The 19,421-nt window shown below is 51.5% G+C and overlaps 4 protein-coding genes across 4 annotated transcripts; 2 read left to right on the plus strand and 2 right to left on the minus strand.

Moving 5' to 3' along the window:
* Positions 1-798: 798 nt before the first annotated feature.
* On the plus strand, positions 799-1,323 carry Z519_02966 (uncharacterized protein; the record flags this gene model as incomplete). Its single annotated transcript, XM_016760720.1, has 1 exon — positions 799-1,323. The coding sequence occupies one exon, from the start codon at positions 799-801 to the stop codon at positions 1,321-1,323; it is 525 nt and encodes a 174-aa protein (XP_016622570.1).
* A 1,900-nt stretch (positions 1,324-3,223) lies between these two features.
* On the minus strand, positions 3,224-9,462 carry Z519_02967 (uncharacterized protein; the record flags this gene model as incomplete). The annotated part of the gene is made up of 2 exons (XM_016760721.1): positions 3,224-3,409; positions 3,466-9,462. 2 exons carry the CDS (start codon positions 9,460-9,462, stop codon positions 3,224-3,226), a joined length of 6,183 nt encoding a protein of 2,060 aa, XP_016622571.1.
* A 1,867-nt stretch (positions 9,463-11,329) lies between these two features.
* On the minus strand, positions 11,330-14,490 carry Z519_02968 (uncharacterized protein; the record flags this gene model as incomplete). Its single annotated transcript, XM_016760722.1, has 2 exons — positions 11,330-13,615; positions 13,678-14,490. The coding sequence occupies 2 exons, from the start codon at positions 14,488-14,490 to the stop codon at positions 11,330-11,332; spliced, it is 3,099 nt and encodes a 1,032-aa protein (XP_016622572.1).
* Positions 14,491-15,941: 1,451 nt separating this feature from the next.
* On the plus strand, positions 15,942-17,294 carry Z519_02969 (uncharacterized protein; the record flags this gene model as incomplete). The annotated part of the gene is made up of 1 exon (XM_016760723.1): positions 15,942-17,294. One exon carries the CDS (start codon positions 15,942-15,944, stop codon positions 17,292-17,294), a length of 1,353 nt encoding a protein of 450 aa, XP_016622573.1.
* Between the last annotated feature and the right edge of the window lie 2,127 nt (positions 17,295-19,421).

Consider the following 19,421-nt stretch of genomic DNA (forward strand, 5'->3'; position numbering starts at 1 on the left):
AGCGGTAGATGGAAAGGCACACGGAACAAGCGCCACAAACCAGCTTGCCCGCTCTAGTTGTTGGCAACGGAACGTATCCTCGTTGGCGACCAGCGAGCGTTGGCGCTCTAGTCTGGTTTGCACGGCCAACCAGGCAGCAGCTGCAGGTTTTCGTGGTATCAAAAGGGGTCAGCGGATGGTCTGTTGCATATAATAGAGATAAGAGACAGACAATTGGAACGGCGTGAGAATGTCATCATATTAGTTACAATCACGGGTTGACGACACTCGGAGTATTGCTCGGGGAAACGATGTCGGTCGGCCAAGTTATCATTTGCCATCAGCCATCGAGCCATCCAGTCGCCAGATACAAGATCCTTGTTTGATGGTTTTGTGATGCGGTCATAGCGGACGCCGATCGTATGTCTGTACAAAGTCTGTACTTGTAGCCATGGCGTACGTATTCGATGAGACAGTAGTTTGGTTGTTGGTCGCACCTACTTGAATGGATATCCACCCCGTGGCTGTGGCTGAGGCTGAGGCTGGTGGGCCAAGGCTGAGGCTGGGAGGCGGGCAGAGCTTGGACTCAATGGACTCTTTCCCGCATGCGTAGCGGGCGCCAGATCAATCCAGCCTTCTTGTCATCTTATTCGGCGCTTGCTGAGAGCCCTTCAGCCCATCCGCTGTTCTTCGACCATCATCAAGATGCGTTCTCTATCGTCCCATTAACTTCGACGAGTTTATCAAGGAATCAAACATCATTACTCCTTGGATACGTTCTAGGGTCACAGATGGACCATGTCCACATTTGAGACAAAGATGGCCCAGCCAAGGCTGACGGTCCGCGACTATCACGTTGGTTGGATTTGTGCTATTGACATCGAATGTGGCGTGGCTTGTGAGCTGCTCGACGAGGAGCTTGCCGATCCTATCGGTATTCCCGAAGACGACGAGAATATAAATGTTTGGTCGAGTCCAACTTCACAAATTTGTCATCGCTTGCCTCCCCAAGGGCGGCGTGGCGCGGCCTCAGCCGCACATGTGGCAAGAGACATGCACCGCAGCCTTCCCGCGATTCGAATCAGGCTCATGGATGGTATCGCCGGAGGAGCTCCAACCAAGAAACACGACATCCGGCTGGGCGATGTCGTGGTGAGTTCCCCAGATCGTCGGTCTGGAGGAGTCATGCAATATGGCCATGGGAAGACAATCCAAAATCGACAGTTTAAAGTAACAGGGTCCCTTGACAGGCCGTCCTCCCTCGTGCTACATGCATTGCAGAAGTTCAGTGTCCAGCATGAACGCAGGAGCCACGCAATCGCTCAGACCATTGAGTTAATGTAGAACACAAGTGCTCGACTTCGGACAAGACATCGAATGCCATACACGGATTCTCCTCTTCAAATCATCCTCTGTCCACAGTGATCCTGACCAACCTTGCTCATCAACATGTATTCAACGCACAGATCAGGTCATCGAACGACGCCAGCATGATCCCGCCGAAGATGACCCCCGTATACATTACGGCCTGATTGCGCTGTCGGGCCGCCTGATGAAAGACTCACTGCTGCGGGATCATCTGGCTGCCACCGAGGATGTATTGTGCTTCGAAATGGAGGCGCCAGGCCTAATGGATCGCTTCTCCTATATTTCATCCGGGGAATCTCGGACTATTCCGACACACAAAAATGACCAGTGGTAGAGATACGCAGCTTCCCCCGCCGTGGCCTATACAAAGGAGCTCCCTCTGCCTGATTCCCGCCAGTGCTCAAACATCCGAATCCTCACACTCGTCTAGTGATACTAGGATTTTTATGGCTTGTCGCCGAAGACCTCCATATCTGATACACCACAGAGAAAACTTTTCACTGTTAACATAAAACATCGCCTCGAACATTACCTCAACTGGCATTTCCTCGTCCCTGTCCTTCTGGGGACACCAGGCCGCAGATACGCCCATCCAGTGACGACGTCATTCAATCTCCTCAATCTGGGCCTCGAGCATCGACCGTGCCTCCACCCGCGATTGATGCTGGGGACGCCAGGCCTCAAAGGCAGCCCTCCAGTGATAATATACGACCTGCTCGACCCCGGCATCGACCACCGGTTAGCACTAGAGGCTTCAGCCCACCGCCTGATTATTTTTTATATCCTATCCGACCGCCACCATACTTCTATGAGTTAACCAACCATGAAAAGTGGAGCGTGTTGCGATGGGCTAGTGACGAGAAGGTAACCCGCTTTTGCTGCCGAGGAGAACAGGCGTCGTCCCGAACCGCCACATAATTATATAATAAGAGGAATTCTTCAATAGGGTGATAGTTCCCGCGGTCGAACCACCGACCGGGACGACACTCGGGTCATATCATGTTCTTGATTCGCAAACGGCGGAAATCTCGGGGCGTTGGATTAAAATACTCGCCGAATAAGTATCACTATAGCTCTCATCTAGGCTAAAAGCTCGGTAGAGAGTGGGAGAAAGAAAGAGAGTAGGATGACGAAAGAGAGCGTAGGAAGGGAGTAGAATAAACTCTATAATGACTACGTCGAGCGCGAAAAGGAGTGACAACAGGCATGAAATGAATAAACGTAAATGACCGAAAGAATCGAGTTCATAGTCTCGTCTTTGGGAACCTGTGGCTATGCTGCTGTACGTATTGTTTGTTCTGTCCCCTTTCCGTAAAAGCCCGATTGATCCGCAAAGTTGAACTTGCACCGTTGCGGTCTCAGCGTCCGTGTAGCAATTGAAACAAATGCTTGACCAAAAGCCATATTTGTCGAGGATGGCATATCCTGAATAACCCTCCCCTTTCTCTTCAAAGTACACAAGTGATATGTTATGTGCATAGGGACCTAATCCAAAGCTTCCAGACGCTCGACAGCACATTTCAGTTGGTTCGTAACGGCATTCATCCCTTCCAAAAGCCCCTCTCCTAATCGTTGTTTGAAAATCCTCATCAGACAGCAGTCCCATATCCCAACCTCGCCTGGTAGGCATCTAGCCTTAACCGCAAAGTACCAATGATCCCGTTCATGATTTCCGTCCCAAAGCCCTCCCAATGCTAATAGCAGATCCTCCCGTACCCTGGAAGCATCAATTACGGAGCGATGAGCTCCTTTTGTTGTGTAGACGTTGATATGTAGTTGGCAAACAAGTTTCGAGAGTTTCAAGTCTCGCATGCTAAGCTGACTGCCTTCCCTCAGACATCTCCCCCGTCAACACTGAGAGGTATTGACACCACTTTTATTCTGAATCTGTCTCTTCCCCAGTGTCTGGAGTATGGATTTGATTTCGCTCTTCCTTAACCTCGGCAAGAATCGTCGATATCTCGTTCAGGATCTCGCTGATTGGCCTGGCCTGATCAAAGAGACTGACTCCTTTCTGGAAAGGCCGGAACATCTGCCGAAGCTGCAGGGTTGTTGCACATGCCTATGGAATGTCAGATCGATGCCCACCCAGATACTGGGATCAGCTGTTCTGCTTACCTCAACTCGCGTCACCTGATGTTCCAGTAGATTCATCATGAAGCCGTCCGTTTGGACGCCACCTCGTTCTTTCATTCTAGTGAGCAAGCTCAGTTCAGGCTTGTGAAGTCCTGCTGCCCGCTCGGGCACCTCCAAACAACTGCACAACATCTCCAGACGCAAAGCAATATCCCAGAGTTTCCAGACCTCGTCAAGTTGCAAATCCTTCAGTTGGCTATCTTTGCCCAGCGTACCTGGTTGGCCCTTCTCGTCCAGCGTGGAAGGTGCCTCGCCTCCAAGTTGAACTTTCGGCTCCGCTCCAGGTGGGATTTCCAGGCGACTTGCCAATGAGTGAGGATACATCAGGTAGATGTATTCGGGGTTTTCGAGGCCCTTCAGCTTCTTCTCTCCAAGATCCTTGACCTCAAAGCCTTGGCTGCTCAATTGACGTAGCTCGCGACGAATCTGTACCGACAGTGGGTCGTCGTTCACGGTATCCTCTGAGCCTACAGAATCTCGCCGGTCATCGTCCGCGTAGCTCTCCAGTGTCCTTTGAACCTCGGCGATAAAGTCGCTGCTCACAGTAATCTGTCCACCGTCGGCCACGGCAGACACTCGGGCGGCTTTGTTAACCATAGGCCCGAAGTAATCCATCCTTCGAGTGATTGGATCCTGCTCGCACACGGGTCGGCCCCAGTGCATACCCATTCTTACTGACAGACCGCGGTAGATGGTGTTCTGTTCCGAATCCAGTTTTTCTTGACAATGAACCGTCTCCAGGATCTCTTGGGGCCAGGGCAATTCGAGAAGATGGCTCTGACAGCTGAAACACCAAAGTAGCGCGGATGTCACGGTTGGGAAAGACACCATGAATGCATCGCCTTCGGTCTTTACTTCGTAACCACCAATTATGCGAAGCTGTCGCCGCATGAGCTCGTTGTGCATCATGATCGCCGACCTCATGGGAACAGGAAGGATTTCCCACAACGCAGTGGAATTCTTGATGTCGGTGAAGCATATCGCTACATCACCAACGGGCGGCTCCGGCTCCTCAAGTCTGGCAAGCCGAGAGTCACCCACAAGTGTTTCACCTTTCCGTCGAGCTTTTCGAGAACTGGGAAAGATGGCGCCTTCGTCGAGACCCATCTCCTTCGCCATCGATAGGCTGGTCCCTCGGAAGCGATGATTGCCTCTCTTTCTTAGGTCTGAGATTCCGAGAACCATGACCATGATCTTGTCTCTTGCACCAAACGCCATCGCTAGATCCCTCAGTTTCTGAGCGGCCAGCATGAGGTCATTCTTTTCGGCTCGAGCTGCATCAACGGCAACGTCGACCGTAACATAATCCCAGAATTCTTTCGTGGCAACGACGATGAGCTCGTCCGATTCGGTAATCTGGCACTTGAACGTGTGGGGCGCGGCGATGACCGACGGCATATGACTATAATAACCAAATGCTCGACTGACTTCGAGGACGTCGTTGAGTCTGCCCTGCCTAGAGACATACCCCCCCGCTTCCCTGATTCGCTCCCGTTCACCAGGTTCCGCCGGGTCATGTTTCCTTGTCAACTGCCGATGTTGGCCGTTGGATTGAATAAGTATGGCCTCAATATCTCCAACATTCGCAACGTGTAATTCCTGTCCATTGATGTACAAGACTGCCGCCACACCCCCTGAACTCAGGTCGTCGGGGCCCAGGATGTTTGCCACAGTTGAGCCTCTGTGGCCATTGGCCAACCTGTGCTCCTTGGTGTCGAAATTGCTGCTCGCAAAATTGGCCATGTCCTTGTTAATTGCCAGGAAGGTCCGTCTGAGGGCGTCTATTGGGGTATCTTTCAAATTTTCGGCTTTTTTCAGCTCTTCATAAAAGACTGCCGAGAAGTTCTCGTGCAAATACTTCGCAACTCTGGATCCGCCGCTCGACATTGTCTGGCCGTCGAACATCCCGATAAGAATCTCACTTTCTTGGCCTCGAAAGTTTGGTTTCAGAAGATCCAGGGTTGACAAATGCTCGTTCTTGCCCAAGGTATCTGCCATACCGTACATTAATGCCCCAACCACGGAGGCTGAAGTTCGTACGCGGCGATCTTCGTTATCGTCCGGAATCGTGTTGGTAAGCAATGTCACATCCATGAGACCCAGAACGCGGAGATACTTTAGGGTGTTGAAGCTCGTAAGGTCTGTAGTGTCGGTGCGGTTCATTGAGTGGAAATGCGACTGGTTCTGGTGCGCAGCGGGTTTGATCTCTAACCGCTTGTTCGCAGAGAAGTTCAGATATTTGAGGTTCGTGTTGCGATTCCAGTTCCAATCATACGGCCAATTTGAGACGTTGTACTTTAGTGAGTTGCTCCCGACATCAAGGGTGGACAGCTTGTGCACATTGCACAGCTCAGCCGGAAGTACTTGGAAACGATTTGCATTCAAGTGCAATATTCTCAGATTACTACTCTCTTCGAGGTCATCGGAAGGCAGGGATGTCAGCTCATTCCCAGACAGATAGAGCTCACTCAGTTGAGGCCAGCGACGCAATACTCCTTGAGGGAAGTCGTCCAGTTCGTTGTATGACAAATTGAGAACGCGGAGCTCTGGCAAGAGAACGAGCTCTCGGAAGACATCGTCCTCAAGGCGATTGTCAGCCAAGTACAGATACCGGAGTGATCCTGCAAATGTGTTGTGTAGTCTAGCTTGTGATATGTTGGAATCTTTCCGAGTAGCAATCGACATTGAATACTCTGTATTTGTTCTCGAGATCACAGATTGCTTCCGATGAGCACTCAGCGAAACAACAGAATTCTTCCGGGCCCCAGGAGAACTACCGATGCTCATCATTCCCGATGATGCCTGACTCGGTCGCCGGGCTTGAAAGTCTTCAAGCTTGCCAAGGTCATCAAAGCTGGGAGAAGTTGACAGCCCGGGAGTCGCTGTGGGGGTGTAGTCCTTGAGCTCATTTGGAGGCGGGGCGGCGTTCTGCTTAGGGAAGGTCTCCAACACGTTTGAGGACAGATTCAATGTCTCCAGCTTCTTGCAATACCAGATTTCGGGAGGGAGGCTCTTGACATTGCACTCCCTGAGATTCAGGAACTTGAGCTCCGCGAGATTCCCAATGGAGGGAGGGACTATATTTAGTGGATTTTTCGCCATGCTCAAGAACTCTAGTTTGGTCAGCCGTCCGATCTGGGATGACATGTTTGACAGATGATTCTTGTCCAGATTCAGCTTCTGCAAATTTGGCATGTGATCAAACATCGTTTCCTTGAACTCGACTAGTTTCGCTGAAGCAATGTTAAGGCTAGACAGGGTTGGCACAGGTTGGTCCAGTTCAAAAGAGGTGATCGGGCAATGATCCAGGACCAGTACACGCAGTTTCGGAAAAGAGCCTTTAAAAGTTGTGATGTTGTTGTGACCAACGAGCAGCTGTTCGAGATTCGGAAGGCTTGTTACATTGTCGATATTGGTTATTGCATTGAATCTTGCGTCGATCTCCTTCAGATTGATCAAACTTGCGAAAGTCTCGTTGAACGGGCCCTTTAGATCATTGTTCGTGACCCAAAGGCGTTCAAGCGTGGTCAGTTGGGAGATTTTCGGAAGCGAGGAGAGCTTGTTGAAACTGATGTCAAGGTCCACGAGAGACTTCAAACTGCATATGTTTTCTGGAAAGGTGGTAAAGTTGTTGGATGAAAGGTTCAGGCTGCGAAGCTGGCGAAAGTACGAAAAGTTGGGAGGCAATTCCGACAACTTATTGTTTGCCAGTTTCAAACTTACAAGGCCCATTAATCTGTGCAGCTCTGCGTGTTCCAATTGTTCCAGCCGATTGTTTGACACATCGAGCACAGTCAGTCGACTTGCCCAAGCTAAACTGGGCGGTAACCGCCACGCTTCATTGCCTGTGAATTTTATCTCGCGAAGGTTGATGCAGACGGTGATAAAGTCCTTTGGTACTTTGAGTGCAAGATTCCGTGAAAGGTTGATTGATATAATTTCGGAAGCTTTGGTGTAGAGGATAATCGGTATTGTCACCAGCGACTTCCCGGAGAGATCCACATGGCTGAATTTCTGCATTTTGTTAAATGCTGGGTCTTTGTCAAGCCCGCTGCCGTAGCCCGTCTGTTTCTCATGGCTGAACGTGAACCGAATGAGATAGCTGTTGTCCTCTCTGCCCACCTCTTCAATTCTGTCTCTTTCAGTGTAGCCTGCCAGATACAGGAGCTTCTTCTGCATGGCCACAGGACGTTCTCCCGACCCCAGCTGTCTTGACAGCTGGTGTTTGCGCATAAGGAGTTGGTAGTTGTCAATCGAGTCGTGTAGAACGGATTTCTTGGCAAGAGATTGAAGGACTTCAGCCACGGTAGCGTTAATAGACATGGACAATGTGGCAAACGTGCCATCGGTTCTGAAAACACGCATAAAGTAGGATATGCCATCCTCTTCCTGGATAGCCGGCAGGCCGTCCTCAGTGGCTTCGGGTAAGCTGTCAAGAACCTCATCTTCCTGGCCTTTCACAGCCCAACTATCTGGGGCATCCCATGCAGGAGCAGAGAGTTCTGACATTGGTGTCGCCGAAGCTTTCCCCGTCCAGATTCCGGCTTCCCCGGGAGTTTTTGGAGCCGGCGGCTGAGAGATAATGTCCGACATGTCATCAAAATTCGTATCAAGGCTGAAGACGCCTGCTTGCATTGGGGCTTGTTGACTTGTCGTTTTGCTCTTTTCAGAGGTATCACTTTGGACGCTAGGTCCACGATGTCTGCCATGCCGAGTGAACCTGCTCGTCTTTGACGAGGCCGTTTGTGTCCGGTCAAGTTTGGGAGATGGATCAGTAGCTTTGATTGTTGATGCGCTGTCCACAGATGCAACGCTTGTCTCTCTATCCCTTTTGTTATCAGAGAGGTCTGACACGGTCGTCTTGGTCGACTGTGTTCTGCTCTTCTTCTGCTCCTCCGGCGGTCGTGCGAGCTCCATGTTTGTCCTAATTGGTTCAGGTTGGGGTGACTGCTTGTCTTTGCGCGATTTGGTAAGTTTCGAAAATATCGATCTCTTTTCCGATTGCGAAGGGAGTTCTTTGCGTGATTGAGGCGCTGGGCTGGCATTACGAGTGAGTGTTGTAGAAGAGCTCATGGGCGTGCTATTGGGCGGGGTATTACGGTAGAAAGCCAGATTACTCGTCGACGATTCCCGACTTGTGGAAGGTCTTTTAGGCATTGACGCAGGGACTTGCTGGCCTTTAGGCGGGTCCTCCTTGCTTCTCGTATGGCGATGAAGCAGGCCACGTCGGTGAGTAGACGCTGGTGGGATTGGCTGCAAAGACTCGTTTTGCGGCTGCTGCTGCTGCTGCTGCTGCTCCTGCCGTATCGGCGCAGACCCAAAATTCGAAACATCTTCAAAATTTTGGTAAGCCCAAGGGGTGACGTCGCTAGAGGGAGGAGGGGCAGGAGTCTTGGGTCTGTCCTCGACGGTGTTCTGAGTCTGGATTGAACCACTCCGCTGTGATGGCTTGTCCGATGAGTTGGCAGGCGGCACCGGCTCCGCCAAATCTGCCGTCGACCCTTTCCGAGAATCCGTAGGATCTTCACCAAAGAAACCCTTCAAGCTTTTATGGAATCGACCATTGGCGGTGCTGCTTCTTGAACCTGTGCTGCTGACGGTTGTATTACTAGCTATTGACGGCCGTCTTGCATCACCATCATAATCAGGCGAATCCGACGTATTTGTTCTTGCAGTATCCGGGCGCCTCGACGAGCCTTGGGCATCTCGACCGGTCGAGTCGTTGAAATAAGATGGATTCAGTGGACGGGTGCCCGAGATATGTGCTTGAGGATCTCGTTCCCAAGGCGCTATTTCGTCATCGTGAGGATGCTGAGTGTCCCAAGGCGCAATCTCATGAATTTGCCGTGGCTGTGGGAAATGTTGGCGACCTGTGGCATTCGGATTCACACCAGTTCCAAAGATGGCCATGGCTTTTGGAGGCATTGGTTGCGAGGGTCGGGTGTCCCATGGCGCGATGTCGTTGTTCGAACGAGACATAGCGAGGAAAGAGAGAAAGGACTTGTATAGATCTGAGAACTCCACATCAGTTCAACTGTGCAACTACGCCTCAATGATTTTTGATTGAAGAGCATCAATGAACCATAACAAGAGGGCCTACGGGCAAAGGGAACCGTCCATAGACCGAGGGCGAACAGCGCTACCCGGCAGATGCGAGCCAGACGGTCCAAAGACGGACAGTTCGTCGTGCAAAGCAGCGCTGATGGCCAGATTTTGAAGCCCAGAATCACGGTGTCCAGATAGGCCCTTACTCGCAATTGGTAATAGGTGTATTCCGTACCTTCTCTTCTCTCCAGCAATATTTTCTTCGACGTTTGTCGCTTCGCCCTTGTTGCCGTTCCCTTCAATTCATGATCTGGTGCAATCGGTATGAAATTCGCGTCGGGCGCAGAATGGTAGTCACCATGCTCGGTTCAGGTCGCGGACCAGGCCAGCTCGGATTCGAAAAGTGAGGATATTTTGACCCTGAGACCTCTTCAACACCGAGACGGAGGCGAGGGCTATCCGTCGATTTGGAGCGAACTTCTAGATACGTATGGGTAGATTCAGACGTAGCTGGTCAGGCATCGCGGGCTCGTGGGCTCAGTCGTCGACGGTGGCCTGGTGTGGGCTGTCAATCGTTCAATCAAAGGATCAAGGCCGGACGAGGGACGCGGGTTGGGGGAATGGACGATGGTGGATGAGGGAGAAGGCCCAAAAACCATTGAATATGCTGTAGTCAGGCTGAGAGCGAAAACGACGATGGACTCGAGGGTATCCGATGAGGAATGGGTGATGGCAATGGGTCGAGGTCAAGCAGGCATGGATGTTGGATCTGCTTAGCTGAGTTTGTGGAGATCGCAGCAAGAGAGAGGATGGCACCGATGGGCGAGATGGGGTTACTGGGTTTACCTCGCAGACCCTCGTCGCCCAAGTCTGGACCGAATCCCATCAGCGGGCGTCAATTGGCTGCCCGGGCGCCCACCCGTTCTCGCCTGCCTTAATTTAGCCTTATGCCCTTGGCCGCGATGCCGACACCTGAGCCTACCTACAGTAGGGAGCCTGAGGAGCCCCTCACCTTATTAGGTACCTACAACCTGCTCCCCGACAAGAGTACAAGGTCCTAATAAGCGGCACCGCACCCGGCCTCAAGTTGCATGCCACAGATTCATACCGGTCAGCTGTTCGTGGCTCAAACTCACCCACTTGTCTACTGACCACTCACCATTTACCTCCCCAGGATCTGCTGCCGATCTTGATTTTGCTCCATACAAATGTAACCGAAACACACAGAGCGCGAGTCTGCCTCACTCACTGTGGTCGCCTCCGCCCCAAACCTCGCATTGCATCATCATCATCATCATCATCATCATCATCATCATCATCAGTCACCCTCAGCAAAACCCCCCAGGCACAAGCGGCCGCAAGACGAGCAACTCTGGGTCATTGAATCGCGTGACGGATCGTCCTTCTCTGACTGGCGACCACATCCCTACAATCCAAGTCTTGGAGTTCTCGGCACCGCTGGGGTTACTATTCCATGTCCCTCTCTCCTTTGCTACCTTTTCGAGAACCTATTCGTCCTAACAAACATTGAAGGATTCACTCGGCAAGTTGGTGAGAACATCGGCAGTTCCTTTCCAATATAGGCGACCCGACAGTCTCCGCCAGCTCTGGTGGAACAGCAATCACAGCATAGTTGGGAACAGCCGTGGGATTAATTAGATTAAAAGGGATTTATCATCTTATAAGCAGTCTGCTCACCTGCTCAGCACGCATGGATTACTGACGCCGGCTCGGCAACCCAGTATTCTTACAACTTTCCACTCCGTCCTTGCCAAAGACTCTGCCCAAACGATACACCCAGTCATTTCTTCGTATCGCCCTTGAACCAAAGCACGTCTTTGCCAGACGTTGTCATCATGTCCGCTGGGGTGGGCGGAACTGCCTCTGCGGCCTCTGCGCCTGCTCTTGATGCTGACGCAGAAGCATTCGTGGTCGTTGTTGCCGTTGTCATCGTTTTTATGGAACCTCCTTCTGAACTCTGTGCGCCGCCGGCACTGCTGCTGTCCGCAATGCTTCCCCGGAACAGACTTTTCCAACCACTCTTGCTCCCTCCACTAATATTGCTATTTTTCTTCTTTTTCTTTTGCTTGCGCTCCCCCTCAAACTGTCCCGCCGTGGCGAAATCAGGTTCGACCATCGGTCGACCTCCCGGAGCGGGCGGCGCCGGAGCCTGCTCTGGTGGTCCCAGCGAGCGTGATGATCGGTGTGACCAGCGTTGCGCTGAATTTGAAGAGACGCTCGAAGCTGACCTGGCATGAATGGGTGAACCTGGCGGTGTATACGAGAGTTTTTCGATGATGTCTGCGACGACATCTATTTTGAGCTTGGGGCCAGGGCTCCCCACTGAAGATTTCGAACTTCCGCCGGGGCTGGAGACCGGAACAGGGACGATCTTGCCATCTTTCTTGGTGAGTTTCAACTTCAAGGGTCGGATCGGCTCTGGGGTATCCGAGTTTCCAAAGTCCTTGGGCTTCATGCCAGGCTTAATCGTAACTTCGGTCGGCAGCTTGATGAAGTCGTCCTGCTGGCCTTGACTGGCGCCGGGAGCTTCTTTCTCTGAATTCTCGGTTACTGCAACGGGTCTCGGAGGCAGCTTGAATGTTTGGTGCGGAGCTTCCAATTCCACCGGTCCAAAATCTTCCGTCGGCTTGAGATAAAGAGGTTTGGGAACAATGGCTTCTAACTCGGCAATAAATTCTGTCTTCAGACTGGGGCCGTCGACTCTCTGAGCAAGCATATCATTTGGCGTGTCATCAGGATTTGTTTCAGCTGAAACTTCGCTTTCAAGTCTAGTGGGTGCTCCAACGGCGACTTGCATTTTTCCTTCATCGATGTTTTCCACCTCTTCAGTCGGCGGAGGTGCCGTAGCCGTCATTCGCGGGCGCAAAGGCGCTGCCACGTCTTCTTGCATGGCCTTGACTGCGTTTTCTGTTGGCGTCTCCAATTGGCCTTGGAGCTGATCCTGCGTATCGTTCTCGGCCTTTTGCTGTGCAGCTGCAAAGGTCTCCTCCTCGGCAGATGCCGGCACAATAGCAACGGTCACGGTGGATGTGTCAATGCGAATTCTCGTCTCCAACACCGATTCAGAAGCCGACTTTGTCATTTCACCCTCGTTCAGCTCTGGCCCAGGTTCCCCCAGGCTTGAGAGTTGGGAGCCTTTCCTCGATGCGGAAGAGTTTGACCGCTCTTCCCTCGCCCCTAACTCAGCCGGGGCAGGAAGCTCGACCGGAGGAGATGCCATAGCCATCACAACGGGGTGCGAAGTAAACGCCGGGTTAGGAATTGATGAACGACGAGTTACCGGCCTAGATGGATCCACTATCGAAGCTCGAGCCGACGCTTGAGCTGCTGCTGGAGACGCTTTGGCAGAGTCGGTCCCCTTCTTGTAATCCGTGTTGAAAAATCCGATCGAGGGACTTTGCTCGTGGGAGAGAAAGAACCCAGCTTCGCCTTCCGACATGACGGGCGATATCATGGCCTGCACAGGCGTGCCCTTCGATTTTCCAGCCTGTGGTGTAAGTAATAATGAAGATACTGCAGGAGATTTCAAGAGATCACCCAATGCTTTGGGATAATAGACACTGGAGATGCGGTGACTTGCGTTGTCCTTTGGCTTCAGGCCTAGTGTCATACTCAATCGGTTCTTGATCGAGACGGGTGCTTGTCGGAGCGCATCTTCAGGGACATCGGCCGGAAGCTCAACGAGCAGCTCCTCGCTGGGTTGAATGAGCAATCCGCCTAGGTTACGCATTCGGTCTGCAGCATACTGTGGCCCTTCGGTCGCCATCGCCTCGGATGAAAACGAGCGTCCAGGCATTTCTGCGTGGCCCAGTCTTCTTGCTTCTGAGGATTGCGGTGATTGATAACCGAGAGACTGGGTTTGCGAGGTCATCCCTTGACTTGACTTCTGGCCGCTATTTGGTCGACTGGAGAAGCTGGTGAGTTGAGTACTGCGAGATGAATTTCTAGTCGAGTGTTGTCGACCTGGTTCACTCGGTAGCGGTTTGTGTTCAGCGATGGATCCTAACTGGGATATCGCACGACCAGCATCCTGTGAAGTAATGTGTTTCGTCTTCTGAGCTCTAGCCTGGCAACAGTAAGAAGGGTGTCGACAGTATAAAAAAGGCAAAAAAGCAAAGACCATCTTACCACAAGATTTCTGCTGACCGTCGCAGCTCTCTGCTGCATCTCGGAAACCACCTCCGCGAGCTTCTTCAGAGACCCAGCCAATTTGTTTCCTTGTAAATGCAATTCCAAGAAAGCTCGGCGCCATCCTTCCACATTCCCAAGCATAGCAACCAGAACAGCTTCATGCTCGGGCGATTCTCTCTTCCACGTTGAGCTTAATTTGGACAGGTATTTTTCCATGACATTGGTTGCATCGAACCCCTTCTGGACGTCCTTGAGTGCATCCTTTGCCGCTTTCTTGGTCCGGCCAATGACATGGTCGATCTTTTCGTTTCCATCGAGGATCGATGCGCGAAACGCTCGATCCTCCAGCATTCGATCAAACACTTCCCCATGTGCGAGTGGAAGCTTGAGACAACGTATTCTCTCGTGGATATCGCTTTGTGCAAGATCGAAGTCTTCTGTGGTGCGTTCTAGGAAGGCATCGATATCGTCGACGTGGGATTGCAGGATCCTCATGACCTCGTCTTCCGAGATGGCCATGTTCTGTGATAACAGATGCATTCCAAAAGTCAATTGCGCCACGAGTTTCCACAACGGATGATATTTCTCGCCCGGTTTCTGCTTCCACCTGCCCGCAATAACCCGTTGATAGGTGGGTGCCTCGAGAAGCATTGTTCGCCGCGTCATGGCATCAGTAGGGACATCTTCCGCCACCTGATCACTTATTGATTCCAGCATCGACTCCTCGAATGGATTTTGTAATTGCGGCACCGGATGCGCGGGCGGACGGACAATGGCCTGCCCTCCATTGCTGCTCTTGTCTATCGACATTGTGGGGAACAGACGGCACTCGACAGTCCAAGACAGACGTCAGTCAATAGAGGCAACGGCGGCTATGATTCACGAGGACCTTGCCCCCCCACATGAACACATGTTCATATTACACAACCTTTTGTACCTTCACCCCATGTACGTGGATATTCAACCAGAATGGTGTTTTTTCTTCTGCGATCTTTTCTGCGCGCACCTGAGGCTGATAAGAAGGAGAAGGATGGTGAGTCGATAATTTAGAAGGCCCGTGCAACTTGAATTTTTCCACGTCTCAGCTGTTGCGTAGGGTAGAATTTGGGCCAGAGAGGGGAAGATCGAGTGCAAAGGCGTAGAGATGCTTTCAATGCACAGATATAACAAGAGTGAAACTCAGGGACTCGGTTATAGCTGTCAGAACTTGCAGATCTGATCCGATACACGAATTCGAAGGAGAGTGATCTGAGAACGGTCGAGGCGAGGAGAGAACGCAAGGATACCGCAGAATCTGTGGCCCAAGTCCACGCATCTGTGCACAGGCAGAGCACCGCTGGCTAAAGGAGGAAGAACGGACAGTTTCTGGTAGATGGTGGTAAGCTTCAAATGCAGATCCATCGAGCCATATCAAGCCACACACGGAAAAGGCCAGGGTATCTCGCTGGCGGCAGCGAATTTGAGGCCTGACTCGCCATGGGGGAGGAAGGGGGGCGACTTCTCGACCAGGCTCCCATCGTTTCAGCCTTTGAAAGCAGCGTGGGCCTCGCGTTGTGCTTGCGAAGGTGCAAAGCAACAAGAGCGAGAGTCAACAGCGGGCCAAGTGGGATTGTCGGTGTGGGCGTTTTGGGGCGTTGCAAATGGTGAAACGAGACCTGCATTTCGGCCTCGCCCGCGATAGGCCCCAGGAAATTTCCCGACCCAAGAGCTAAGCAATAGCTCATCAAAAGGCGATCGGGCCATTGCCGGTGATCATTTCTCCCGACGCTTGATTTTGGGTCATGGACGGCGACAGCGGCGACCTCGTGGGAGACGATTGGGACGACGAGGTACTTACTCGGTACGTACATCTGCGTGGGAGTTGACACCTTGTTACGACATCTGTTGTCTGATGAGGTTTTGAACAGAAGAAAGGCGGCCAGGTGGACAGAACCACCTGCCTGTACCTCGTACCCATTCTCCTGCTCCTGATTCATATCCCTCCCAAGGGACCCTGGTTCGTCCCCGCTCCGTGTTGCACGGGTGGTCTTTGAAAGGAGCCACTGTTGCCCGCTGCTTTATCAACGAACAGAAAACACCTTGACACCAACCTCAAACCTTAAAGAGGTACACCAACTTCTCACAGTCCCTCGATCCATCTCCTTCTCGGCGGACGTCCCGAACTCTACATGCGGTTTGAACCACTGACTTGAGGATCGACGCTGCACCTCCTTGACATCCTCCAGCAGCAATCGAGGGTGGCCTTATCACACCATCACAGGATGTCGATAGCGGCCTTTCCACTCTCACCCAGAGAAGCTCTTCTCCAGGCATACCAAGGTCGCTCGCTGCACGATGTTCCTGTTCCTGCAGCGGTGATAGACGTGGCCAAGGTAAAGACGAACTGCCGCTCCATGCTGAATGCGATCAAAGAGTTGGAAGTCAGCTTCAGAGCTCACGTCAAGACTCACAAAACAACAGAGATTACGAAACTTCAGGTCGGTGAAGATTGCAAGGACGTGAGGTTGATCGTATCGACCATTATCGAAGCGGAGCAACTGATTCCCCTTCTTCTGGAATATAAAAGTCGGGGCGCAAAGATCAATATCTTGTATGGTGTCCCACTGGGCCCCTCACACGTCGATCGGCTTGCTCGTGTAGGCCGCCAGCTTGGTGAAGGGTCCATTACAGTCATGATCGATCATCCAGAGCAGTTGAAATGCTTGTCGTCCTTCAAGGAAGAGGCTGGATTTCCCGCATTGGTCTTCATTAAAACCGACTCGGGCTATCACAGGGCAGGTTTAAACCCCAACTCGAAGGATATGTTGGACCTTGTGCATGAAGTTAGCACCGGCGAACAGCAAGGTCTGCTTTGGTTGCTTGGATTCTATTCACATAACAGCCTCAGCTATGGTGGTTCGTCGCCCGACGATGCAATGGACATGCTCAAAGTCGAGATTGACATTTGCCGACAAGCCTCTCAACACTTCAAGAGAGACAGCCAGACTCCGCTTCTTGTTTCGGTTGGAGCATCTCCAACTGCTCTTTCTTTACAAAACATTCTGCCTTCGGCTCCAAGTTCTACTTCTTCAGCTAATGCTCTTAAGGGTACGCTCGAGTTGACCAAATCCAATCTCGAGCTTGAAATCCATGCCGGCGTCTACCCGATCTTTGACATCCAGCAGGTGGCTGCCAGCAGCCGCAGCTTTACTTCGGACCCTCATGATACCATTGCAGTATCTGTCCTCGCCGAGGTCTGTTCTTTGTACCCAAATCGGACCAAACAGCCTGAAGGACTGATTTCTGCCGGCGCTCTCGCACTTGCGAGAGAGCCCTGCAAGGACTATCCTGGATGGGGTGTCGTAAGTCCATGGAATATGCCAGAGGATTATCGCACGACAAAAAAAGATCGCATCATTGTCAGCCGCATCAGTCAGGAGCATGGCATCTTGGCTTTTGAAGACAACGACATAGAGAACCGGGAGCTGCCTTTACAATACGGCCAAAAGCTTCGCATTTGGCCTAATCATGCATGCATCACTCTAGCAATGTTCAGCTGGTATTTTATCATTGATACAGACACTGACAGCCCCAACAATATTATTGACGTCTGGGTAAGGTGGCGAGGCTGGTAAACGAAAACAGCGGAAGAACGACCCCATTGAGATCAGCATTGAACCCAAACACTTGATCAACTGTGATCTCCGCCACAACCAAAGCCAGGATCGTGAAGGGTGACATTCCCCAGAGGGGTGATCCTTAGACTGGAATTCGCTTCCGGTAGTTGACTAGTATCCGGCTATACTTATCAAAGCGCAACATATGATAACAAGACCACAAGATTTGAATCAGAACATGGGACTCCTTGTTTTTGGCCTAGTTCTGTCTTTTTGCCCATTCATGTCGAATATGTTCAACCTTCATTCAACTCTGCGCCTTTACAGAAAACCTACCAGCGCAACTTACGTAATCGAACGCAGAGACCTGATGTATGGTTGATCCCGGAGATAACAGCCAGGCTTGTCGGATAATGAAACTCAGATGCTTGCCCGCAAAGGAAGTCGGGTTACCATGTTCAAGACTGGATCGGAGATCAGGGCATATCGTTCCTTAATTGAAGCGTCACGGTGTCCCATCAAGGCGAAGAGTGGATGGTGGAGAATACTGCAGGTTAGAGCGGCCGATGCGAGGTTGACAGACGGACCGCGGATGGTGTGGTGTGCACAATCACGAAAGAGTCTACTGGCTAACTATAACCGGGCATCCATTTGAAGGCCTTACCCTACGTGGCATCAAGCAGAGTACCAGCCAGGGCCATTGACATATTCGTCTGCCTGATCTCGCCTCTTACTGGTCGACTATGCCTTACAAGAATTCAGCCTCGTGGGAACCCAAAGCGACTAGGAGAAAACCCAATCCGGAGAATTTGAGTTATAACTGCCTTCGTGCTTTGGCGCTTTGCGATCAAGGGAGCAGAGGTCCCTGGCTCTCACAGCAACAGCACGAGAGTAAGCCTTGAGGGTGAGTACAGCGGACACAAGTTATCAGAATCGCCTTTTGTTGGTATCTGTTGTTCCAGACAACTACAATCCAAAGAACCTGAGCCGGTTGGCGACGAGAAGGCAGCGAAATTTGGTTCACAGCCTAACACAAGGCTCTATAAACCTCCTCATTTCCTTACTCCTCCTTGCCATCAAACTCCAACTCCGTTGTGTCCACCAAAACCCAATTTCTCTCAAAGCTGCTCGGGCACATTCACTCTCTATCATCACGTTCTTACCTGTTGTGCAAGACGAGCTAAATCACCGGGAACATAGATAACTTCTGCGATATGCAGCAGACCTCGAGTATGAACATTCCCTATTGCTCGAGCTATCGCAGAAATGGCGATTTTGGCAGTGGTTGGCGGAAGAGCTCGGCCTCTCTCAGAGGTATCTCGGCATCGTGGAGAGAAAGATCATCGGCAGTTTTGACTCGTGCCAATGTCGCAGCCCAGGGATGCAGATCAGACTCAACCATCAACTCGACTTCGTCCTTAGATAGCCTAAGATTCGAAACAACAAAGACAAACTTGCTATCCTTGACTCCATGTTCTCAGCCTGATGCGCTCTGGCCAGAAAACTCCTGATTCTGCTGCCTCGCTGTCGTCCTCGCCCTCCTCCTCCAGCGCTTCCCCTCCGAATGCGAATTAGTCTCGCAGAGATTTTCGGACGAGCTCGCGCTTGGGACCATTATTCACGGCCCTCACGTGTCTGAAGCCCTAGAAACTGGTGTCGGCTCCTGGAACCTGCGCATTGCACATCACAGCTTCAAAGTGTACTTTGATGCCAGGAGATCGATAACACAAACATCGGTTTTTCGTCGTAATTGAAATTTACACTTTAGAGCTGTCGGTTCTCAAGACAAAGGAAATGGAACCTGATAGTGTTTTCCTTGGTCCAAAGTTCCCTCGTTAAGTGTGTATAGTTCCTACAACACTCTGGGCTATGAACCCTGTTGAGATTGTTTGCCAACTGACGAGTCGCAGGATTGCTTTGCTCTTACAACACTTTCACCGAGAAGGTGGGCATGTGCTCGAAGAATCCTCACCAGACGTGATTCGGAAAATGGATCAGAAAGCAGAAATTGCGAAAGCTAGGCAGCAAGACTTCAAATTCGCTTCACAAAAACAATCCAAACATGGCCTGCAAAGCGAATTCTGACACCGTCGACGCACACCATCTTCACCTCTTGGATCTAGGGCTCAAATCGGAAGACCTGGC

The sequence above is a fragment of the Cladophialophora bantiana genome (assembly GCF_000835475.1).
Source record: "Cladophialophora bantiana CBS 173.52 unplaced genomic scaffold supercont1.4, whole genome shotgun sequence".
Lineage (NCBI taxonomy): Eukaryota > Fungi > Ascomycota > Eurotiomycetes > Chaetothyriales > Herpotrichiellaceae > Cladophialophora > Cladophialophora bantiana.